The following is a 22540-nucleotide window of genomic DNA, read 5'->3' on the forward strand; positions in this document are numbered from 1 at the left end:
AAACTTAGATGATCACCTGGCAGATCTGCTTTGATGGTATTCCTGCATTGAGCAGGGGGTTGGACTTGATGGCCTTCTAGGCCCCTTCCAACTTCACTTTTCTATGATTCTATGATTCTATGTCCACTCAGTGAGTTGTCCCTCTGTTGTCTTTGTATAGTCACTGAAGAAGGCCATAAACTGTCTACGCTGAAATGCTATGGGCACCTTTTAAAGTGAAAGAATTCTACATTTTTTCATACATCCTGAGACTTTTCTCTCGCTTTCATAATTGGCTTTATGGAGATAGGGACAGGTCAGAGAATTGAAAAATCTTCCAGTGGTCTGAGATGACAGAATATTTATCTCAGTTTGTATCAATGGAAATGAATGAGTTAACTCTACTTCTTTTTATTTACGTACAAAACTATTGCACCATTTCTAAACTTTCACCTATTTTGCCTAAGAAGACTTTATCAAACTCTTTCCTCATTTTGTGATTGAGGACACATATTATTTGTCCTATCTGTAGAAATCAAATAAGGGAGTTGTGTGCTTAAGTTTTGGTCAGTTCTGATTGGAGAGGGTGAACGTCGAGAGGAGTTTATTAATCTTCTTCAGATTCTGCACTGACACTTAGGAGCACTTCTCTTTGGTCCTTAGCTTCTTTCTGTTTTTACAAATCTTGCAAAAAGGGCAGAATGCTACTTCTCAGAAGTGTGAGACAAAATCTCTGTTTGCTGATCTTTCTTCCAGCACTGAGGGCATCTGAAGGTATGTTGCTGAGACTCAACAATATCCTTCCCATGTTGCTTTTCCACAATATTCATTGGCTTACATGTAGATAAACTTAGATTTTCTTAGATCTTTTAATCCACTGAATTTTGGACATCCATGTTTATTTTTATATGCTATTTATTCACTGGTGATGGCATTTTAACGGTTCCCCCCACACACATTGTTGTACTGATTTCACAGTATTTCAAAATACAGTGTTGTAAGATATCCATAGGGTAGTCTTGTTGGGTGGCATACAAATAGCAATAAAGAAAATTAAATAAACATGTAAATAAATAAAAGCTAGCCTTGAGTACTTCCCTCTGAGCTTAAATATCAGTTGTGATCTGTGTATCTCCTAGTAATTTAAATGTAATATGGTAAACTTTCTTTAGATTTGTAGCACTGGTTTTGTTCAGGAAATTGGTGTTTAGTTGCTTTTAGGGCAAAGATGATCTTGCAGTTTTACCCAACTGCCTTATGCCTGCTGTTGTGCGCAAGCTTTCCCCACTTGCACCCAGGTTCTTTTCCATATAGGCCAACTTTTAAACAATTAATCTTGAGATATCACTTGAAAGCAGTCCATTAATTGTGTCATAGCAGCTTGTTCCTTACAATTTCAATGGGATTTACAATGTAATCCAATATAGGTCCACTAAGAAGCAAGTCCCTTCAGTTCAATGGGACTTCTAGCTGAGGCTATGTACACAGGAAAAAATGTGAAAAATGCTACAGTTTTGGGGCAGGATAATTCACTTTTGTTTTCCTTGATTACATGATCAACCCAGAGTCCTCCTTTCATCCCTATTTACCCTCTGCCTCTAAGGATAATACTTTTTCAAAAGCTGGATACATTTGCATTGGTTCAGGCATGGGATTGCCTGAACCAATGCAGAAAAGAAAGATGAGCTGCACACATACTACCCTTTCCCCTATTACTCTTGCATTGTAAGGGAGGATGAGTAGTGCACACATATATCTGGTCCTCCTCACCTTTTGTTGAGTCAAGCAGAGGCTGTGGGAGGGAGTGGAAGTATCTTCTTCCTGTACTTTGCTAGGCTTCTCTTGGCTCCCGTTCACAGAGATGACGGGTGTCATTCTGTTGCTGGTGGCCATGAGGTCACCCTCCTCAAGGCCTTCCTGCTGCTTTTCTGTCTAGTTGTGTAACTGACCAGCCCTAAACTGTTATTGTTGTCTGGTGCCCACATAGTAGTGACTGGTGGTTCCAGTGGCATTGGAAAAAGCATTGCTACTGAATGCTTTAAACAAGGTGCTTTTATAACCCCAATTGCAAGAAATTAGAAGCAACGAGGGCCAAGCAAGAAGTTGAAAAGTTCTCTATTAACAATAAACAGGTTGTGCACATGATCTTTGTTGATTTCTCCAAAGATTGTGCATATGTGGAAAACGTCCTGAAACAAGTTCAAGAGAACTTGAGTCCAGTTGACGTGCTTGCAAGCTGTGCTGGAACATCAGTTCATGTACAATTTGAAGACCTTGACACACGTAGGTTTCAGCCTGTGGGCTGTTTACTCAACTTGGGTAGTAAATACTACCGTGAATGAACAGATTGGGAAGGATTGTCTTTGTGCCATCCCAGGCTGGGCAAGCTGAATTGCTTGGTTATACAGCTTATTCTTTAACAAAGCTTGCTCTTCAAGGTTAGGAGAAGCTTTGCAAATGGTGGTAAAGCCCTATAATATCTCAGAGTTGCCTCACCTCTTGCCTTGTGAGGGAGGATAAGTTACACACAGAGACACACACTTGCACCTTCTCCCTCGACTCCTTGACTCCTCTCTGTGGGCATTGAGGGGGAAGCCAGCACACAAGCAGGGAGCAGCATGAACAAAACTCATTTGACAAGATTTTTTTTTCTTTTTAAACAATTAAGGACCGTTCCCTTTTAACAGTGCCGCCTGCTGGGCTATTGCAAACAATGTGTTAATAAGGCTTCCTCTCTCTTCCTCTGTAGCCAGTTGGAAACTGGAATTCCTCAATGCAACCGCTCAGTGAATGAATGTGAGGGAAATTGCATTTCCCTTGCTGTGTCGTTGCACCCTAAGTGATCTTCAGATTGCAAATTAGTCAAATCTAACTTTAGTGCCACAGGAGTCAATACACTTTGTGATGATTATATATTAACATCTAAATGATACCTTGTTATATTTCCTTTCATATATTATACTTGGTGATGGCTTACCAGCAACCGAATCTAGCATGGCTGAAGATATGGTAGAGCCCAAACTCTCGTTGTTATTTTCAGAGATCTATCCTTACTTTTCACTAAGGGTCAAAACAGAAGAGAGATCTGTTCCACATTTAGCAAAATAACTTGCTTTGCTTAGTGATTGGTCACTGGGAGGTAAGCATGGGCTTCATCTGCAAATATGATTACTTCAGCATGAAGATCTCATCTGCGGAGAGGGAATCTGCAACTAGTATAGCTTGGGCCCATACTGGGATGCTGCATAATCCTCATCTCTCTAGTCATTTGAAGGTGTCTGAGATATATGTCCGAGCTCTTTTCTTGAATTGGACAGGGGACATTTGTCTAAGGGAGCTGTTGATTCACTTGCTCTTTTGTGACCAAATAGTGGGTTCTAAAACTTCTCCTTCTACAAACCACTTCCCAGTGAGTCCCAATGTATTAGCTTCACAATAATGTCAACAACAAACACAAAACAAAACAGAAGCAAAAAAAAAAGACATTGTGGCACCTTAAACTGCTATATTTTAATGTAAGCTTTCATGGAACATGCCCACTTTGTCAGACATAAGAGTTAGAATACAGAGACTACTTGGGTAAAATATTCATGTAGGGCTCTAAGGTATAGCAGCCAGTCTTTAGGGTGCCACAACTTCTTTTTCTTGCTTTTGTTTTATTTCATGTTTCTTGTTGATACGTTTGCAAAAAACCAACATGGATACAACTTCAAAAACTTCACAATAAGATACTTATTTCTTGAAGATAGCTGCTTACTAGGAAAGTAACAATTGCTCCAAATTCATCCTGTTCATCCAGGACAATCCTTTATGTGCCCTCAATATATGTGTTATAAGAGGACTGTATTATATGCCAGATTGAATCCAGTTTTAGTGATACTTAGAGCAGGCTCACTGAGACTGACAAGACTATTGACAGTCATCATGACTAAGGTAAGTCCTGTTGACTCCGATGGGCATATACTAAATAAAACTAACTTTGGATCTAACGGTTGTTAACAATGTGTTCAACAATATTTAGAGATCCACATTCAGAATTGTTGTTATCATATGGACCTGTTACCTGTTCAGTGAGCTTGACCACAGCTGCAATAAAGTAGAAGCTCTTCCTATTTCTTTTTCTGTCCAGTTCCCAATGTGGCGCCCTTGGGAGTGGCTTTCCAATCCAGCACTTTCAGTCCTGAAGCAGTTGCTAGTAATGCCATTGACGGTTCTACAGAAGGTGACTATGGGCAAGGCTCATGCACCCACACAGAGTATGAAAGTAATCCATGGTGGATAGTGGACTTGAAGGCAGAGTATCGTGTATTCCGGGTCAGCATCAGCAATCGGAGAGACTGCTGTTCATTTCGGATAAATGGGGCTGAAATCCGAATTGGAAACTCAACAGAAGAAGGGGGCACCAAAAATCCGAGGTATTATATGTTAATTAGACATTATCTCTAAGACCTTTAGGATTGTGACACAGGAAAGCAGACAGAATGGTGATGATGCAGACAGATCCCAACAGCTTGATTCTTGAAGCAGAGCAAACGTTTGCTCTATTTTTAACGAATTTTCATGTAGCTTTGCTTGCTTCTGGTCATGCTCTTAAACAATTAATATTAAAAAGTAAAATAAAACGAATTGATTTATTTTCAAGATGTGCTACAATCGACGACTTGGGCCCAGGGGAAACCCGGAGTTTTTATTGTGAATTTTCACAAGGACAGTTTGTGACTGTTCACCAGCCAGAAGGAGGAATTCTCACACTTTGTGAAGTTCAGGTGTTTGGACTGAAGATAGATTCTACCAGTAAGTAAAAATGTAGGCTCCTATTTTGATGTTAACAAGAAACACACACAGACACACACACACACACCTTTTAGGGCACGTCTGTAATGGGGCAATCCATGTCATCTCAGGTCTTTTTCTCCAGTAGATTTGCAGCCACCTCTCTCCTATTTCAAGTCTGGTCACAGAAGGCCCTATTATGAGGCCTCCAATAGTAGGAAGACCTACCAGTGGTACAATTGTACCTTTGGAGCGTTTATTTAGTACCAAAACTGACCACACTCCTGCTTGCCTCTTGAAAATAATGCTTCTAATGAAGCCAGTGGGAAAGAGGAATGAAGAGGATCAAGGATTTGTATTGGAGAAAAGAAAGGGTATGTTTGTGTCTTGTATAGACAAATCTCTTGTTTTGCCTGGCAATAGTGTGTTTTAGAAGTGGCAATTAGACTATAAGCCCCACCCCATTAGGATTGCTGTGTAACAATTTACCATCCTTTCAGGGCACCCAAATAAACACTACCAGGGTTCTTTCAAACAGAGCACTTATTCTCTGCACTGTACCTGGGTTATTGTTCATATTAGTACCACAGTTTTCCTCACCATCCGCGTAGCACAAAAACTTGTCCCAGTTGAAAGAGTGACAAAATCTGTGGCTACTTTTTTGTGTCCTCCTGAGCAATGGATTTTTTTTTAAAAAAAATTTCCTCTTGATTCATTGTGGGAGGGAGTTTAGTGCAGTGGTACTTGCCTGAGAAGGTTAATCCCGCATTCATGGCCTTTGGCTGGAATCTTTCAGCTAGGCTGCCTAGTGCTTTTATCACCAAAAGCAAAGGCACCAATAAACATACAGTAGAACCTCTACTTACGAACGTCCATACCTAGGAACAATCCAACTTACGAACAGCTCCATTCGCAAAATTTTGCTTCTACTTGCGAATGGAGCTTCAACATGCGAACGAAAAAATGCAGGGGAGGTGGGGAAAGTGCGAAATTTGAACTTTCAGTTGACTGTTGGCCAGCGAAGAGGCTGTTTGACTGCTACCTTGCTCGTCCCAGCGGTTAGAGAGTGGATAGGGAGAGAGTCTTCAGACTGCCTGGTATTTTACTGTATGGACTGTATTTTTTGGGCTTTTTTAATTTTAATTTTTGGATTTTTGACTTTTTTTTAAACAGAGAGACTGCCTGTTCAGGGTGAGTACATAAACTGTACAGTATTTACTGTACTGTACAAGGTTTTTTGCAGCTTGGTGGGGGGGTAGGGCTAGGTGGGGCTTATGTTTCTGTGCCCTGATGGATCTTGCAGTGTAGATTTAAAATGTGAAAAGTAGAGTGTAATATTAAATTAAAATTAAATGTGAAAATTAGACTGTAATATTAAAATGTAAAATTTATTTATTTATTTTTCCATATTGTGGCTTCTAGGGTGTGTGTACTGTGACCTCTCTGTTGTTTTAAAATGTGTGGGTTTAAAATGTGACTCCAAAGTCTTTTTTTTCTTTGGGGATCTGTTTGCTGTAATAATTATTGCTGGTTGTTGATGCAGGCAGGCTGTAAAATGCAGTTTAGACTTCACAGTCTTTTTTTTCCTTAAATTCAGAAAATATTCTGAATTTAAACCTCATCATAAAGCGGATTTGTCGTTTAAGGAGGTAATTGTTAAGTGAGGCACCACTGTATTATAGATCCAAGGTGGCGAAAGTATAACAAATTAACATAGATGAGGACAGGGAAGGTGGAAATTTCCCGTTTAGGAGGGCTCTCATTTGCTGCCTAATGACAAAGCTGTTCTTGTCTGTATCACCAGATATTAAGTAGACACTCTTTTAGCTGTTACCCCCTATTTATTGAACTACTCCCCCAGGGAGACATGCCTGTTGCCAACGCCAATATTATTTTGACATTAGAAAAAGACCTTGTTCAGGCATTTCAGCAGGTAGGGTGAACTGAATTCTAATCATAGGGTGAACTGAACCCACTCTGGTGAATTTATATCACTCCTCATTTGCTCTGCATTTGTCTCCATCATGGCAGATACTTTATTATTTTTGCGTGCACTAAGAAAGCTTAGAAATCCTATAAATGACAAAATTTTAAAAAAATCAATGCTTTATGATGGAAACTTAGCTCAATCATTTTGCTTTTACAATCTTATTTTCCTTGTCAGATGAGCAAAGCAAGCTATCCAGGCCAGTATTGGAACTGGAAGAAGGAGAACAAGTCAAGACATCTGGTAATTATATTGTTACATATTACTGCCCATGCAGGAGTACCACTGCTGGTTGTAATATTGTTGACTGAGTAGTAGCAGGAGCATGAGTGGCTCATGGAATGGGACAAAATTTGGGAGGGTGTCCTCCTCACTGTCACAGTCATGAGCACAGACAGCACTTTAGGACAATTCAGCTGAAAGTTGGCATATTTAAGTTCCATTTCTTTTGATGAAAAAAATATATAACAATTCACTTGGCTCTCCGGCTGAGAATATGCAGGGCTTAAAGGTATGTCACTTCAACATGCCGTGCCCTTTCTGTTGACAAAGTTTATAACATATCCTGCACACACTACTGTGAAACATGTGACTTAACCCTACTCTGCATCAGGCCAATAGCCCCTCAAAGCTGAATGTAAAGGAACTCTGGACCTACAAATATTGTTGAAAAGCATGTCCTGTCTTCATTAACTAAGAGCTATGTTGGCTGGCTAAAGCTGTTGGGTGCTGGAGTCTGAGAACCTCTGGAAAGCTATAGATCCTGCAGCACTGATCTGAACCCAGCACCGTCTGCTCTATTGATGGGGGCTCCTGAAAACTTCAAGCAGAACTCTTTCTATTAACTTCTTGTTCATGGCACATGGAAGCCACAGGCTCACTGTGGGGCAATATGGAATGAGGATTTGAAATCAAAGAAGCCCTCAAGAGTCAAACAGCCGTATAAATGTCTATCACCGTCCCGTATCCCTTTTCATATAAAATGAGCATACTTCAGCAAGCTCTCTGTTAGCTTTGTACTCAGTCCACAACAGTAATGCTTCCACAATGATGTTTTGTGTAGTCGGTTGCTTGTTTTTATACTCCTCACAGTTCTTATTTATGATTTATTTGTTAGTTGCATTTATATCTCAGTTTTCCGTCAATGAGCTCCAAGCAACATACATTGCTCTCTTGCTCCTTGCTTTCACCTCATAAGAATTCAGTGAGGTAGACCATGCTAGGAGAATGAGACTCAACCACCTAACAGGTTTCATGGTTCATCTGAAAACTAGCTGTGGCCCAGTCCCATATTTTAACCACTACACTAAGTAGCTCTGTTCCTAACCACTTACCTCAGCTCTCGCATCAGTCAATCTATTCTGAAGATGTCAGTAGTATTCTCTTTTCCCCCTTTCTTTTTCTTCCTCAGCATCATACTCTATTCCTGCTTCATCATAGTTTTCTAACCCTTCACAGTTTAATAACTACTTTTCTAGCTTCAAGCAGTTCAGTCTCTAGGGGTGTTCTTTTTTACTTACCTTTTTCTTCACATTATCCAGATGAAACAAGCTGTATTTGCCAGCTGGAGATGTCAGGGGACTTAATTTTAGATTTTGGGCTTGGAGGCTTAGTTTCTGTGTACTAGGCTATTATGGCCCATCTCTTCTGACAAAATCAAACTGCAAAAACTATTTATTCAGATCAATACTGGTAACCCGTGTGGTGTGTTCTCCTTACCATGTGGCTTAAGATTCTTGTTCAGCAATTTAAATGGAGAGCAGGACTTTTTGTCTTCTTTCTTATAGTCCCCAATGTGGCTGTCAGAGGGAAGGTGTTTCAGTCGAGCACCTATAATGAGCTTGGGAACCCCGACAATGCCATTGACGGTTCAGTATCTGCAAACTATTTGCGAGGGCACTGCACCCATACAGAACTAGAAATTAATCCTTGGTGGACAGTGGATTTGACAGCAGAGTTTCGAGTGCTCAGAGTGGGCGTCACCAATCGGGGAGACTGCTGTTCAGAGCGGATCAATGGAGCTGAAATTCGAATAGGAAATTCACCAGAAAAGGGAGGGATCACAAATCCAAGGTATGATACCAGTTTAAGGCCATTCAAGGTGCCATACTTTAAAGATAATTTCCGTTTTTCCTTGTGGATGTGGTTTCTCTTGAACGCTAAGCAGGAGCTACATTCCTTTTGAAGGTGTGCCACAATTACCTCACTGGGGCCAGGGAAGACAGCTGTTTTTGACTGTGGAGAAATGCAAGGACGGTATGTAACTGTTACCATCCCAGGTGTCCGGATTATCTCACTCTGTGAAGTCCAAGTGTTTGGTGAAAAGGTTAATTCCTCAGGTAAGTTCCCTCTTGTGATTTAGTGAACTAGCAGAGGTTGATGTTGAAAGAACATGGGTGGTTGCAGTGCAGGCGGTGCTGCAGACAGTCAACCTAGAAAATAGGGATATGGTGACAGAATGCAAACATATACAGACGGCAGATGTCAAACAAATATTGTTGTTAAAGGCACCCGGCATTCGGCCAGAACAAAAGTGATAACTTCTGTGCCTTGTGGCGCAGTGGTTAAACTGCTGCACTGCAGCCAAAACTGTGCTCACGACCTGGTGTTCAAATCCCAGGTAGCCGGCTTAAGGTTGACTCAGTCTTCTATCCTTCTGAGGTCGGTAAAATGAGTACCCAGCTCGCTGGGGGGGCGGATGTGTAGCCTGCATAATTAACTTGTACATTACCCAGAGTGTGCTGTAAGCACTATGGGGCTGTAGATAAGCAGCATGCTTTTTAGTTTGAGCTAGCTCAGAGATATTGTTTAGTTGGGATATGATCACATGAGGAACTATATTTTAATTTCACCATTTTCTATATCCCCGCAATCACATGACATGCGGGGAAATGAGCTCCAGCCTGACTTTAATACGTGCCCAAGCTGCAGGGTCTCTACTTAAGACCTGGCTCTTTAGACAGGCTTTCCCTCCTGTCATCACTTGAATATTTCCCCCCCATCTTGAACTATATTACTATTGTTGTTTTTTATTTTATTATATTGTTTTTATTTTATTTTTTATTGTTAGCCACTCAGAGTAGACTTTGGTCTAGATTATTTATTTATTTATTTAATATTTAACAAACAAACAAACAAACAAACAAACAAACAAACACACATACACACATACACACATACACACATACACACACACACACACACACACACACACACACACATACATACATACATACATACATACATACATACATACATACATACATACATACATACATACATACATACATACATACATACATACATACATACATACATACAATTGGTGGCAGGGCTAGAGCAATTCCCCAGGAGATGGAAGGGTGATTTAACAGATCATGCTCCCATTAAAGTGACCCTTGCTGATGTGATCAGATACACACCTTTGCTGCCATCTGATGGTAGATGCCATCTAGAATATGCCTCTGCTCTCTAAGACAAATGAAATGGAAGTTTTATAATTAAGAGTGAAGCTCACTTCAGCAGTAAAGGATGATGATTGTCCTCTGACATCTTTCATGGCTTTGCTAGTTGCAGATTATTAATAATTTGCTTTTGTTGGGTAATTGGAAGCAGCAGGCTCTGATTCCATTATTGGTTTTGCATCTTTGCTTTAAAGATACATTTCTGGAGGAATAACGTGCCATTGCCTCCTAATTGCAAAGTTGCCCATCTTCTGTGCTTAAACCTTTAGTTACTGATATTGCTGTAAAAACCCCCAGATGTTGTGCTACTCTGGTGGTAACAGTTAATATCAACAACAACTCTGTATAGCTTATATTGGTTTAATTAGATTTGGCAATGCTCAGCTATTTTATGATGAAATTCATGATGAAATTTTGTGTGGATCTTGTCTAAAAGATTTTGCTAACAAGAAAGAAACTTCACCTGGAGAAGAAGAAGACACAGAAGGTCAGTATAAAGGTCTTTGGATTGTCCCCATCAAACCTAAAATATACAAACTGGAGATGAGCAGGCAACATTTCTTTAGATGGGTAAATTCAATCAACATGTGAAATGAGGCCTTCACGGCCTCTCCACAAACTTCCACAGCTATAGTATACCTAGCTCCAATTCTGGACAGCTATGTATGCATGTTTTTGTAAATATACTGACGACTATATGAAAATGGCGTTGGGTGCGTGAACAGTATGTATGCATAGGCTGAGTGCTGGAAGGATTGGCAAATGAGGAATAGAATGTGGGATACTGAGCTAAATGCTGATCGGCTGATGTGTTTAGAATGTGACAGCAATTGGTAAAGGAGAGAGCACAGTTTGTTTCATTGATTCTGTTTGGAGCAGGGATCCCCAACCCCCGGTCCATGGCCTGGTGCTGGTCTGTGGCCATAGCAGGACTGGGCCTCAGAGGCAGACCTCCTGCCCTCCACTCCCCCCATGCACATGGGTGCCCCTCCCCTCCATGAGTGCGCCCCTCCTCTCCATACATGTGCGCGATCATGCCCCTCCCCTCCATAAGCATGCCCCTCCGCACAAGTGCATGAGCACACCTGCCCCTCTGTGCATGTATGTGAGTGCCCCCCTTCCCTCCATGAGCACACCCCACCAACCTGTAAGCAAGGGGGGGTGTCCCACTCCTCCTGTGCATGGACCCCAGCCCCCCAACCGGTTCATGGTTCAGAAAAGGTTGAGGACCACTGGTTTAGGGCATTCAGAGAGTGAGTTGGTTAGAGCATTTGTCTTGAGTTAATGAGGAGAAAACAGTTAAGGAAATGGTGGCCCAAACTTTGTTGTTTAATGTAGTGAATTGCACTAAAATAGGCCCATTGACTCAGTGAGGATTTGGTGAGTCAACTCCTACATAAATTCCATTGATTTATGCTTATCATAGTGTGTCATAGTTAGAGTAGGCCAATTTGAATTTGAATTACTCACTAAATACTCACTGAATCAATGGGCCTACTTTAGTGTGGTTTACTGTGTTTAGCAACAGGATTTTGGCCAGTGTATTGTAGGCCTCCTAAGCAAGCGTGGACCCCATAAACACACCATACACATAACTGTAGGGGGAAAGGCCACATATTTATTGATTACAGCAGCAGTTTCACTGGCCTCGTATTGGGATTCAATCCAGTTTCATCAGGAGACCCAAATGCCATTGTCTTCCCAGGTCCATCTGGCAGACCACCTGAAATGACAGACCCTTTGGAGACCATATGGTACATACACCACGCAAGGGCAGGATCAGGCTCTCAAAGCCCCTAGCTAGGGCACTTCCTGACCCTGCCTTCTGGGTCCTCTGAAGGGATTCCACACCAGCCAAGACAAGCAGGTCCTGCCTACTGTCTTTCATCCTCTGGTTCCATTCCCAATGCTCCAAACCGCCAACAAAGCTGTGAAAGGAATATACAAAACTCCCTTGTAACACAAAACTTGTAACACAAAACCTTGCCGTGAAGAAAATCATTTTATACATGTATACCCAATCAGATTAAGAATTAAAGGCTAACTTCAAAACATAGCATGGGTGGGAGAGGGAAAGAATGCCGCCTCAGGAATGACTGGAGCCCAGGCCTGCAATCCACCTGCTTTATGCTGCACTGACTGGTGGACCTGAATGAAAACTTGCCTCTCAGGTCCACTAGCCAGGAGTCCTCCCCACCCACAGCCACACAGCCAATCAGGATTGGCCAGCACAACCCTGGCCATTTGCTGCCTCTCCCAGGCCCCCTCATGGTACCACCACGTGGCATGTTGGAGGCCACCAGAGCCAAACTGAGAGTAGGTTGTAAGAGGAAGCCCCTCCACCGCTCCGGCCACAAAGCAGGCCCCAGGTAAGTCTGAGTCCCGTCCTTGTGTGGAATCTGTAAAAACAACTAATTATAATGTTAAACAATAGGAGAGATTATAAATAAGAGTGTGGGAATAATATAAAAGGTTATAAGGATTATCATTGTTTTGCACTTCAGTTTGAACTTCTTGATAAATTACCCTTCCCTTATTTCTGTATACTGTTTACCTGTATTTTTCAAATAAATTCTTTTTGTCTGATTCTTAGTAAAAACTTTCCTCTTTATTTATATATAACATGTTAAAGATATTAGCAGTCTCAGAGAACAGAGAGTGCAACGCCCACATCAGTTCAGGCAATGAAATACCAAGACCCACCCTAAGGGGGGTGTCTTTTTTCTTAAAGTAGGTGCCTGTATATTTTCCAGAGTTGGTAGGTGCCAAAAGTGGAGCTCTCTGATTTAAGCTAGGCAGTGAACGGGAACACTTCCACAGATGGGGCACCAAACTGGTGACAATAAAAGGACGTCTTCCACATTCAAATTTTCCAGGGGAGAGGGGGAGGGAGGGAGGGAAGCAGAAAGAAAGAAAGAAAGAAAGAAAGAAAGAAAGAAAGAAAGAAAGAAAGAAAGAAAGAAAGAAAGAAAGAAAGAAAGGAGCTTTGCTTATACAGTACTGTATGGCAAGGGTAAAACTGATGGCACTGCATAGCGCCCCCATCCTGAGTTGTAGCCATTCATCCTTCCATTTGCACGTTTCCTCCCCATTTTGGAAACATACAGAAGCCCAAATCATCTCCAAATCAGGAGATCCAGTCCCAATTTGTATAGCAAGTATTTGCCTATAAATCAGATCAGATGGGATTCGCACATTCCAAGTTTTTATTGTCTCAACTTGGCTTCGGTTTGGGGTTCCACCAGAAGACAGCGGCCAATATAGGAGGGTGGCATTTTTGTGTCCCAGCTGAGGAAGGATACGTCATTGTGGAACTAAGTCCTACTGAATTCAGTGAAACATACCTATGAGTGAGTCACCTCAGAAACACTACCAAGAAACAGTCTGACTTTGTTATATATTATCCACCTTTTTTTGTTTCATGTCTTCCTTATTGTAGTTACTTCCGCTATTGAAAAATGGGTAAAGCAGAAAGAACTTAGACCGCCATTGGAACAGAACAGAGGGAAGCAAGCTTATTTAACTGGTAAACTGACCCGTGCGCTCTCTCTCTCTCTCTCTCTCTCTCTCTCTCTAACTCTGATTTAATAAACATTTGCAGAGAACTCCCTCTCAGCCTCTCTGAGTGCACTTGATTTACACTTAGTACTGGTATGAGAACATTACTCAAAATAGCATAAACCCTACAGATTATGTGAAATCCAGAGGGTTGGGCAAAACAGCATTACGTACTTTAATCTCACTCACAATATTCACATTCAGTTTTTGTGTCTTACCATGGTTATCTGGTCAGCCTGGTATTGCAGGGTTTTGTCACATGTTTAAGCTGTACCAGTGGGCAAATCAACTATTTTTAAAAAGGCAGGTGATAACTTTATTGGACCACTGAAAATTAATCAAAGAGCTAGCTTTTGACCTAAACTGGTCTTCATCAAGCCGTGCACTTATGGATAGTGCAGAAAAGAAAATATGTGAGAATCTCACAAAATCTTGGGAGATGTCTGTGCCAGCTCTATTTTTTAAAGGCAAGCCTAATAATGCAGATTGCAAATGCCAGTCAGGGCTTTAGATTTCAAACACCACCCCCGGTAGTTGTTGGCTGCAATTTTTCTCCAAACTCCTCAAAGGACTGCCATTAAATCAGTAATTGCTATTTTGATGTGATTATCTGTTGGATATTATTTATGAGGAAAAATACACTTTCCTTAATTGGTCAAAGGTAAAGGTAAAGGTTCCCCTTGACATTTAGTCCAGTCGTGTTCGACTCTAGGGGGTGGTGCTCATCCCCATTGTCAAGCCATAGAGCCAGTGTTTGTCCTTAGACAGTTTCCGTGGTCATGTGGCCAGCACGACAGACACAGAACGCTGTTACCTTCCTACCGTAGTGGTACCTATTTATCTACTCGCACTTACATGCCTTCGAACTGCTAGGTTGGCAGGAGCTGGGACAAGCAAGGGGAGCTCACTCCGTTGTGTGGATTCAATCTTAGGACTGCTGGTCTTCTAGCCTTGCAGCACAGAGGCTTCTGCGGTTTAACCCACAGTGCCACCACGTCCCTCTGGTCAAACTGGTCAAAACAGTTTTGCAATTGTTTTCCATCCTGTCTGTTTTAGATTGGAAGGACCTTGGGGGCTAGGACTAGTCTAGGCTTTCTAGATCATTCTGAAAAGTGCCATGTAGATTAATACCATATAATGCCATGGTAAATGATCTTATGCCAGCTGATGGCAGTGGCTAAGGACCTTCAGTTTCCTTTCTTTGGAAACATTTAATAGGAACACTGGCTTTAGGCTGTTTATTATTGATTCAAACAACATTGGACAATTCTTTTCCCATGTGGAGAGTTTTCAGAAGTCATTCAGTGGTACAGTACTTTGAATTTTAAGGCAGAGCCCAAAATTCAGTTTGATGGTATGCGCTGTCAAGTTGCATCATACTTAGGGTGACCCTAATTTGCTTTTCAAGGTATATGTGATATTTAAAGAGTGGTTTTACCAGTACCACTTCCCAGGGACTGAGGAGTAGGGGTTTGAGCCAATGTCTGCTGAGTCCTCGTCTGTCACTCTACCCACTACATCCATATGATTCCTCACTTGAGTTCTACCACACATGAAAGGGCAATCATGCAAATGCTGTTCATATTGCATATCCAGACATGTAATAGGCAGCTCACTAAATATTTAGATTGCTTGTTTGATTGATATTCTGTAACAATACAATTCAGGTTGTATTGGAGAGAATCAATAACAATCCCTCTTTCTCTCTTTCATATCTATTCTTGCAGTCTACAATGCAGCCCTTGATGGAAAGGCATTTCAGTCAAGCTCCTACTCCAGTCTGGCATCTGCTGAACATGCCAATGATGGCTCCACATCTTCTAATTTTTTGCAAGGACACTGTACCCACACATTGCTAGAAGCTAATCCATGGTGGACAGTAGACCTAAGGGCAAGATTTCGAGTTCTCAGTGTAGTTGTCACTAATCGTGGAGACTGCTGTGAAGAACGGATACAAGGTGCTGAAATCCGAATAGGGGACTCAAAAGATGAAGGTGGTATCTGAAATCCCAGGTATTATTTGAGTCCTCATTCACTTGAATGATCAGGGAACTTATTGAATGGGAAGGATTGGAAACCAGATATCGAATGGTTTAACTTATACTATTTATTTGTTAATATGCCACCTTACTACCTGAAATAGGGTACCTTTTGAAGTAAGGCGAGGGACTCGTCTCCCACTATCCCACATCCAAGTGGTGAGAAGTTTCAGGAATTCCAGTTCTTACTTAGAATTTAGTTTCCTTAGAGGGAAGTCAATAGATGCTCATCTCATTTCTCTTATATAAAAATAATACGGTCCCATCAAGTTGATTCTGACTTATTGAGACCTTTTTCAGCATTATCTAGGAACAGTACCCAGAATTGATTTACAAGTTCTGGAGCTGCCCTGGGACTTGCTGAAGGCTACACAGGCTGGTTCTTCTGCTGGGAGGCTTAGGGGGAATCAAATGCACAACTTTTGGCTCTACAGCTAGATCCTTAACTTACTGCCATGAAAGCTCATGCAAAAATAAACCTGTTATTTATTTTAGTTATTTAACCTGCTACAAAATTTTGTCTCCTTTTTAAAAGCTTGCAAGCAATCTGTGATGGGACGGGATCTGAGAACAGGCAGTCTAACATGATTGGGCTCCCCCCCCCCAGTGCCATAGGCTTTCTTGCAGAGAACAAATTCAACTCTACACTTTGTTCTGAGATCCCGTCCCATCACAGATTGCTTGCGAGCTCACCTACTTCCTTAGCTATTAATCCAGACCCCAAATCAACATTTTCTTGAGTGTGGGGATGGATTGCCCATTTACAAACCTAGAGTTAGCTAGACTAAACATGATGACCAGTCTGACTCTTTTAGCAATCTCTTTCATGGGGCTGGATGATAAGAGATCATTGAAACAATTACCATTCCTTCCTATAAATGCATTGCAATACTAAAACATATGAGCTACTTTGCTTTCCAGATGTGCTACAATCAGCTCCATGGATTTGGGAGAAACTCACAAATTTGAGTGTGAAGGAATGCAAGGACAGTATGTGACCATCACTATTCCAGGCACACCCAAATACCTCACCTTGTGTGAAGTACAAGTCTTTGGTCAGCGGATAATGCCTCTTGGTACGTCTAAAGATTTCATAAATAATTTCTGCACTGCTCTTAGCTAACCTTTGCCACAGAAACTCAGTTGTCTGAGCCATACCTGTGCATCTTTGGGTTCTGAAATATATTGTGAGATCATAATGATGAAAACAGGGATCAGCTGCACAATGCCAGGACTGAGGACATCTGGGCCAATACACTTGCACAAATGTGTGTACTATTGTTACATGACTGATTGATTTTGTATGTTGGTTTTGAAATGTGAATAATTAAAAGAAGAAAAATCAACCATCTAGTATCAGCCTCTGGTTCAATATTAATCAGATTGTTAATTCAAACAATCTCAGCAGCTCTCTCTTCCAGAGGATACAATCTCTTGAACGTTTCAAGAAACCACTACTGTTTGTTTCCCCTATTGGAATCAACAGCATGCCCTTGAATTTGGCTGCATGCAATATCCAGACTACATGCTCACTTAACAGTAGCAATTGGTCTTCCCATGTATTAACTCCCCATAACAAGAGTGACAACACTGGTACTGACTCTTGATGTTCCCCATATGTCACAACCAATACCGATAGCCCTGGTACCATTGATTATCATCCTGTTAGCTACTAGCATGCTTTCTTTTACATTTGGTATCAACAACCTAATCCATAAAGACTTCCCTGATTCTGAAATATCACCACATGTTCCCATATCCCAGGAATCTTCCTTAAGCAAGGACTCAGGCTTTGCCTCACATTCTTTAGCAGATTTGTTGTCTCCTCTCCTTCCTGGGACATGGTGGCGCTGCGGGCTAAACCGCAGAAGCCTTTGGGTGCTGCAGGGTCAGAAGAAAGACCAGCAGTCGTAAGATCGAATCCACGCGACGGAGTGAGCTCCCGTCGCTTAGTCCCAGTTCCTGCCAACCTAGCAGTTCGAAAGCATGCAAATGTGAATAGATAAATAGGTACCACCTCGGTGGGAAGGTAAACAGTGTTCTGTGTATAGCCGCGCTGGCCCGTGACAACGGAAACTGTCTTCGGACAAATGCTGGCTCTACGGCTTGGAAACGGGGATGAGCACCGCCCCCTAGAGTCGGACACGACTGACTAAATGTCAAGGGGAATCTTTACCTTTACCTTCTTCCTGGACCCTCTTATGGGAGATGACATCCCTAAATAATTAGAGGATGTTAGACTCTGATCCAACATCTGATCCAACATTTGATCCAACAGTCATGGTCCCTGGCATCTACTATGCCACCCACTTCTCACAGGATAGGAAGTTTGTATAAACTTCAGGAAGAGAATGCTGTTTTTCCTTCCAGCACTCACTACCCAATTCTATTGTAGTGAAAGCACCAACAGTGAAAGGGAAATAACAGATCTGTTCTACTTCCACTGATGAAGAAGAACAAAAATGAGATCTTCTGGGATGCCATTTTTGTTCCTCAGCTGTGCTGAGTTAAGAACTACCAAGCCTGCATGGATATTCACCAGCAGTTCAACACAACATCTGCAGTGGGTTGCCCGTGCATGTGTAGCTGTAAACGAGTAGGCATTCTTTTGCATATGTTGCAGTGAATGCACATATATTGAAGGAACAGGGATCAGTGGTGCTACCAATGTTAGGGGGCACCATCCACAGTATACCAGTCCTCTCATCTACAGACCCTTTGGCTATGCATGGAGAAGGCTGAAGAGGGAAGCGGGGATCCTTAATTAAGAGGAGAAAGTGACACAGACTACTGACTATTCCTTATGTAGCAATTTCGTTCCCCTTTGAAATCTACTGATCTACTGCTCATGCTAAATACATACTGCAGTGTTCATTATTAAATCAAATACTATTTAGGAGCCCACTTCCCCTATTTTTGGAATATGCTTGCTTGTTTAACTGCTTTCTTTCTGCCTGTTTTGATTCATATCAAAATGTTGCACAAATTAGAATTATGCACCTATATAAAATATAAATAAAATTAAAATATTAGAATATTAGAGTATTTTTAATTGTTTAATTGCTTAAGTACATTCTTTTGTACCTTATAGTCCCCAACGTGGCCCTTGAAGGGACGGCATTCCAGTCCAGCACCTACAACAAACTGGGGTTTGCAGAGAATGCCATTGATGGGTCCACTGCAGTCAACTTTATGCGCAAATCATGCACTCACACGGATCTAGAATTAAATCCATGGTGGACAGTTGATCTGAAGGCCGAATTTAACGTCTCAAGCGTTAGTGTCACCAATCGAGAAGATTGTTGTGCAAATCGGCTTAATGGAGCTGAAATCCGGATTGGGAACTCACTAGAGAGAGGAGGCTCTACAAATCCTAGGTACCCACTAGTTTGATGTTTTTAAGGGGCTCACAGAAATAAGACACAGGGAAGAAAATGGGGTGGAATGCTAGTACAAGTAATTCACTCAATGACAACAAAAAACAATAATCCACGTTGGTCCAGTACTCTTGATCTGTATCTTTTGTTTCTTTCTGTGGCCAGATGGCTGTTGATGATGTTCTTAATATGAATTGACCATTTAATAGAAATATAAATGGATTTCTTTTCAAGGTGTGCTATAATAGCCTCACTTGGTGCTGGAGAAACTCAGAATTTTGATTGTGAAGGAATCCAAGGGCGATACGTTACTGTGACAATCCCTAGGATTCAGTTTCTCACACTGTGTGAAGTCCAGGTGTTCGGAGTGAGGGCAAATCCCTTGGGTGAGTAGAAAAGTTTGTTGTTTATCTGTCCTGCAGCAATTCTGTGCTGGACGATGCTTAGGTTCTGTACAAATGATGACTTCTATTGGAACAAGATCCCTATGTAGTTAGCTTGAATCTCTCTTCGGTAGCTTAACAGTCACTTTGTTTTGGGAGATGGGTGGAGAAGCGAGGGAAGCCTTATTGCATGAGGGATTGTCTGTTTTCTTAATGGTGAGAAGTCATACTGTTTATCCTGTCCAAAGCAAAATGGATCGTTATTATTAGTACATCCTCATTTCTCAGCATTGCTGGTGCATGAGGGTCCAGTCTAAAAATGCTCACTGATGATGCTCAAGTGCATCCAAAGTGCAAGCTCCCCCTGGGGGAGAAAAGAAGAGTTTGCAATCACTTGTAAGAATTGTCTGGGTTTTTTTTAACTGAAAGGCATAGTATAAATGTTTTAAGCAGAAAAATAAACAGATGGGACAGGAAAGGAGGCAGTCCTCATTTATTTATTTATTTTATTTGAAATATTTCTATCCCGCCTTTTTCCTTAAAAAGGACTTTCATCCTTGGCACTGATTACCCCCACTGTTACATCCAGAGCAAAGCATACGTAACATCTGTCTACAAAAGCAAAAAGTACTAGAAAATCAGAGACAATAGTAGGTATTAAAAGAAAGCATGTATCCTGCGGGCAGTGAGTGCCTCCAAGTCTCTGAATGTTAGGTACAGTGTGAAACACACCTTTGTCATCAGTGTCAGCCCTTGCTGGGGAGGTTTGTCATGCAGTTGTTCTGGGAGGAGATAACTCATAACAGCTAGAAAAAGTGCCTTTAGGAATATAGCTCCCAAAAGCATAGCCAGTTGCCATATTGGCTGGGGGATTCTGGGAGTTGCAATCCGAAAGAGTCACTTTTCCAAGTTCTATAGATATTGCACAAACTGTTTAACTTTTTAGTAATTGCTCTGAAATAAGTTTTGCTGGAGAAAATGTGTAAGCAATCATTAGACATACCCATTCGATATATAAAAATTATGATTCATTGCTGCCTCTTAGGTGGGGCATGCCCATGGACACTTTTTTAAAAATAGAAAAAGTAGAATTTTATCTGCATAGTTCATGCTTATATACTCAGGACTTAGTTCAGAGAGACATGACCCAAAACTCAGGGGCCAGGGTCTTTGCCCTCCTCGACTGAGGAAAATCACCATGGCCAAATGTGAGAAGACTTATTCTGGGCGCTGATCAATATAAATACTCTTTCCTCCTCAGCTCCCAAACATATGGATGATCCAGATATTTTATCATAGATGAAGAAAGTATAAATGACACGTAAGTGCATTTTTCTTCATATTTACGTACATGTTTAAAATCTGGGCAGACTTACCGTTGTGGGAGGCGTCAATTTGGATTGATCCGGTCTTCTTCCTTAGATTAAACCTGGAATGGAATTTGGGATTTTATTCAGTTAGAATTATTATCCAGCATTTGAGTGAGACTTATTTGGGGCATAGTTACTGCATTGCACAGTTCTTAGGTCTGATCATTTAACCTGAGCAAGAGTTATCAGTATGTAGGATTCTAGACTATACAAATAGTCTTCATCTGTGCTTACATCCTGCCCGCAACCAGGGCTCACAGCAGCTTCATGAGGCGTGTGAGGAGAAAAAATTCATTTTGTGAATGAAATTAATGTGCACATTTTTGTTAAAGTAAATTGAAACTAGGGAGAAAAGGGAGAACAGCACTGGGACACAAGATAGCTGTGGAGTGTAATGCTTCCCATTTTTTCTAGTCATGTTAAAAAATTTTCCTCCTAATTCTCCTGGTTGCAATGAAGGGGAAGTCTCCCCTTGGGACTAGCGTGCAGTTGGAAAGTTAAGCAGAGTGAAAGGGATCAGCCAGAATCTGATGGAGCTTCTGTGTAATCAGTTCTTTTTGTCTTCTAGATGTCCTCAGCAAGGATTTCTTTTCCTGATGAAGCCGACAAAACCCATGTTGTCTTAAAATCCATGTACAATAGTTTTTCTTCACCCAAGTAGAATTGTAGAGTTAGTAAACTATCACGAATGAGTTGTATTCCCAGTTGTATTTTCTACAGTGAGTTCAAGGATAAGAGACAAATGGTACCCGGAGTTTGGATGTGAATAATTTCTAGAGATTGCTCCCCTCCCTTTAAACTGATCATTTGGAAACTGCATGTGTTTATGTCAAATCTTGGAAAAGTCATTCTTCTAAAGTACATTTCTAAAGTACTGCTCCCAGAATGGCAACTCCCAATGAGAATTCTGGGAGCTGTAGTTCAAAATAAACAATAAAATACAAAATCATAAGCTTTGGACTGTGGTCTGAAAATGTTTGCTTTGGTCTCACCTGTGTGGCTGCAGTGCAAGAGGATCCAACTTGATGTTAATTTGAGAGGAAGATTCTGAAATGTTCTAAGATAGCTTTTATTAAAAAAAACCAATGAAAAAACAGAGACATTATACATATTATGTTGGACTTGGGACTGCTTCAGTTACGACAGTTTCCTTAAATGCAAACATATTTTTACCATGGACTGCTGAGCTGTTATATGAATGTCCATTCCACAACCTTTATTCAGGTTTTATTCAGATTTACTTGACCTCTTATTTGGTGTAATATGAACTTTCCACTCAATTGGTGTCAGTAACACTTGGATCTGTGGACAGTTGTTCCATGTGGCAACTATAGGTGGCAGCTACTGTACTTGGTGTAGTGTCCTCAGATCTGACCCTGTCTATCCATTCAGGTCCGTGACTCTTTCTGGAGAACAAGAAGCATAAGAGCGCTTCCTGGTCCAGCTAACCCTTGTCTGAACAGCAAGCTGTTCTTCATCTGTGGCACATTCTTATATACTTGGCTGTTCTTGGTGCGTGCCTCCTAGATTAGCCCTTGAATGCTGACTTGCTTTTCCTAACCGTTGGCTTGCTGTATGTCTCCCGGCTTATTTCAGACTGCTGTTCATGG

General features: G+C 41.3%; 1 protein-coding gene and 1 pseudogene across 2 annotated transcripts; both read left to right on the top strand.

The window, feature by feature from the left end:
* The first annotated feature begins 205 nt into the window (after nucleotides 1–205).
* Nucleotides 206–21882, top strand: LOC110076029 (uncharacterized). Its single transcript, XM_078376807.1, has 15 exons — nucleotides 206–753; nucleotides 4109–4394; nucleotides 4622–4773; nucleotides 6917–6982; nucleotides 8503–8812; nucleotides 8927–9078; nucleotides 10640–10690; nucleotides 13643–13729; nucleotides 15489–15764; nucleotides 15905–15917; nucleotides 16722–16876; nucleotides 18892–19177; nucleotides 19412–19563; nucleotides 20822–20881; nucleotides 21499–21882. Exons 1-14 carry the CDS (start codon nucleotides 681–683, stop codon nucleotides 20857–20859), a joined length of 2097 nt encoding a protein of 698 aa, XP_078232933.1. The 5' UTR covers nucleotides 206–680; the 3' UTR covers nucleotides 20860–20881; nucleotides 21499–21882.
* Nucleotides 1437–3797, top strand: LOC140707617 (3-ketodihydrosphingosine reductase pseudogene; annotated as a pseudogene). The gene is made up of 2 exons (XR_013536878.1): nucleotides 1437–1459; nucleotides 1839–3797. The product of XR_013536878.1 is annotated as a 3-ketodihydrosphingosine reductase pseudogene (transcript).
* Nucleotides 21883–22540: the final 658 nt, after the last annotated feature.

Source organism: Pogona vitticeps, chromosome 5, assembly GCF_051106095.1.
Source record: "Pogona vitticeps strain Pit_001003342236 chromosome 5, PviZW2.1, whole genome shotgun sequence".
In the NCBI taxonomy this organism is placed as follows: domain Eukaryota; kingdom Metazoa; phylum Chordata; class Lepidosauria; order Squamata; family Agamidae; genus Pogona; species Pogona vitticeps.

What these genes read in the sequence shown, in the direction of transcription:
- LOC110076029 (XM_078376807.1), top strand. Translation starts at nt 681, where the DNA reads ATGCTACTTCTCAGAAGTGTGAGACAAAATCTCTGTTTGCTGATCTTT. An exon ending in GAAGCAAGCTTATTTAACTG is followed by an intron (nt 13,730 to 15,488) that starts GTAAACTGACCC and finishes CTATTCTTGCAG; the next exon opens with TCTACAATGCAGCCCTTGAT. An exon ending in GGAGGCTCTACAAATCCTAG is followed by an intron (nt 19,178 to 19,411) that starts GTACCCACTAGT and finishes TTTCTTTTCAAG; the next exon opens with GTGTGCTATAATAGCCTCAC.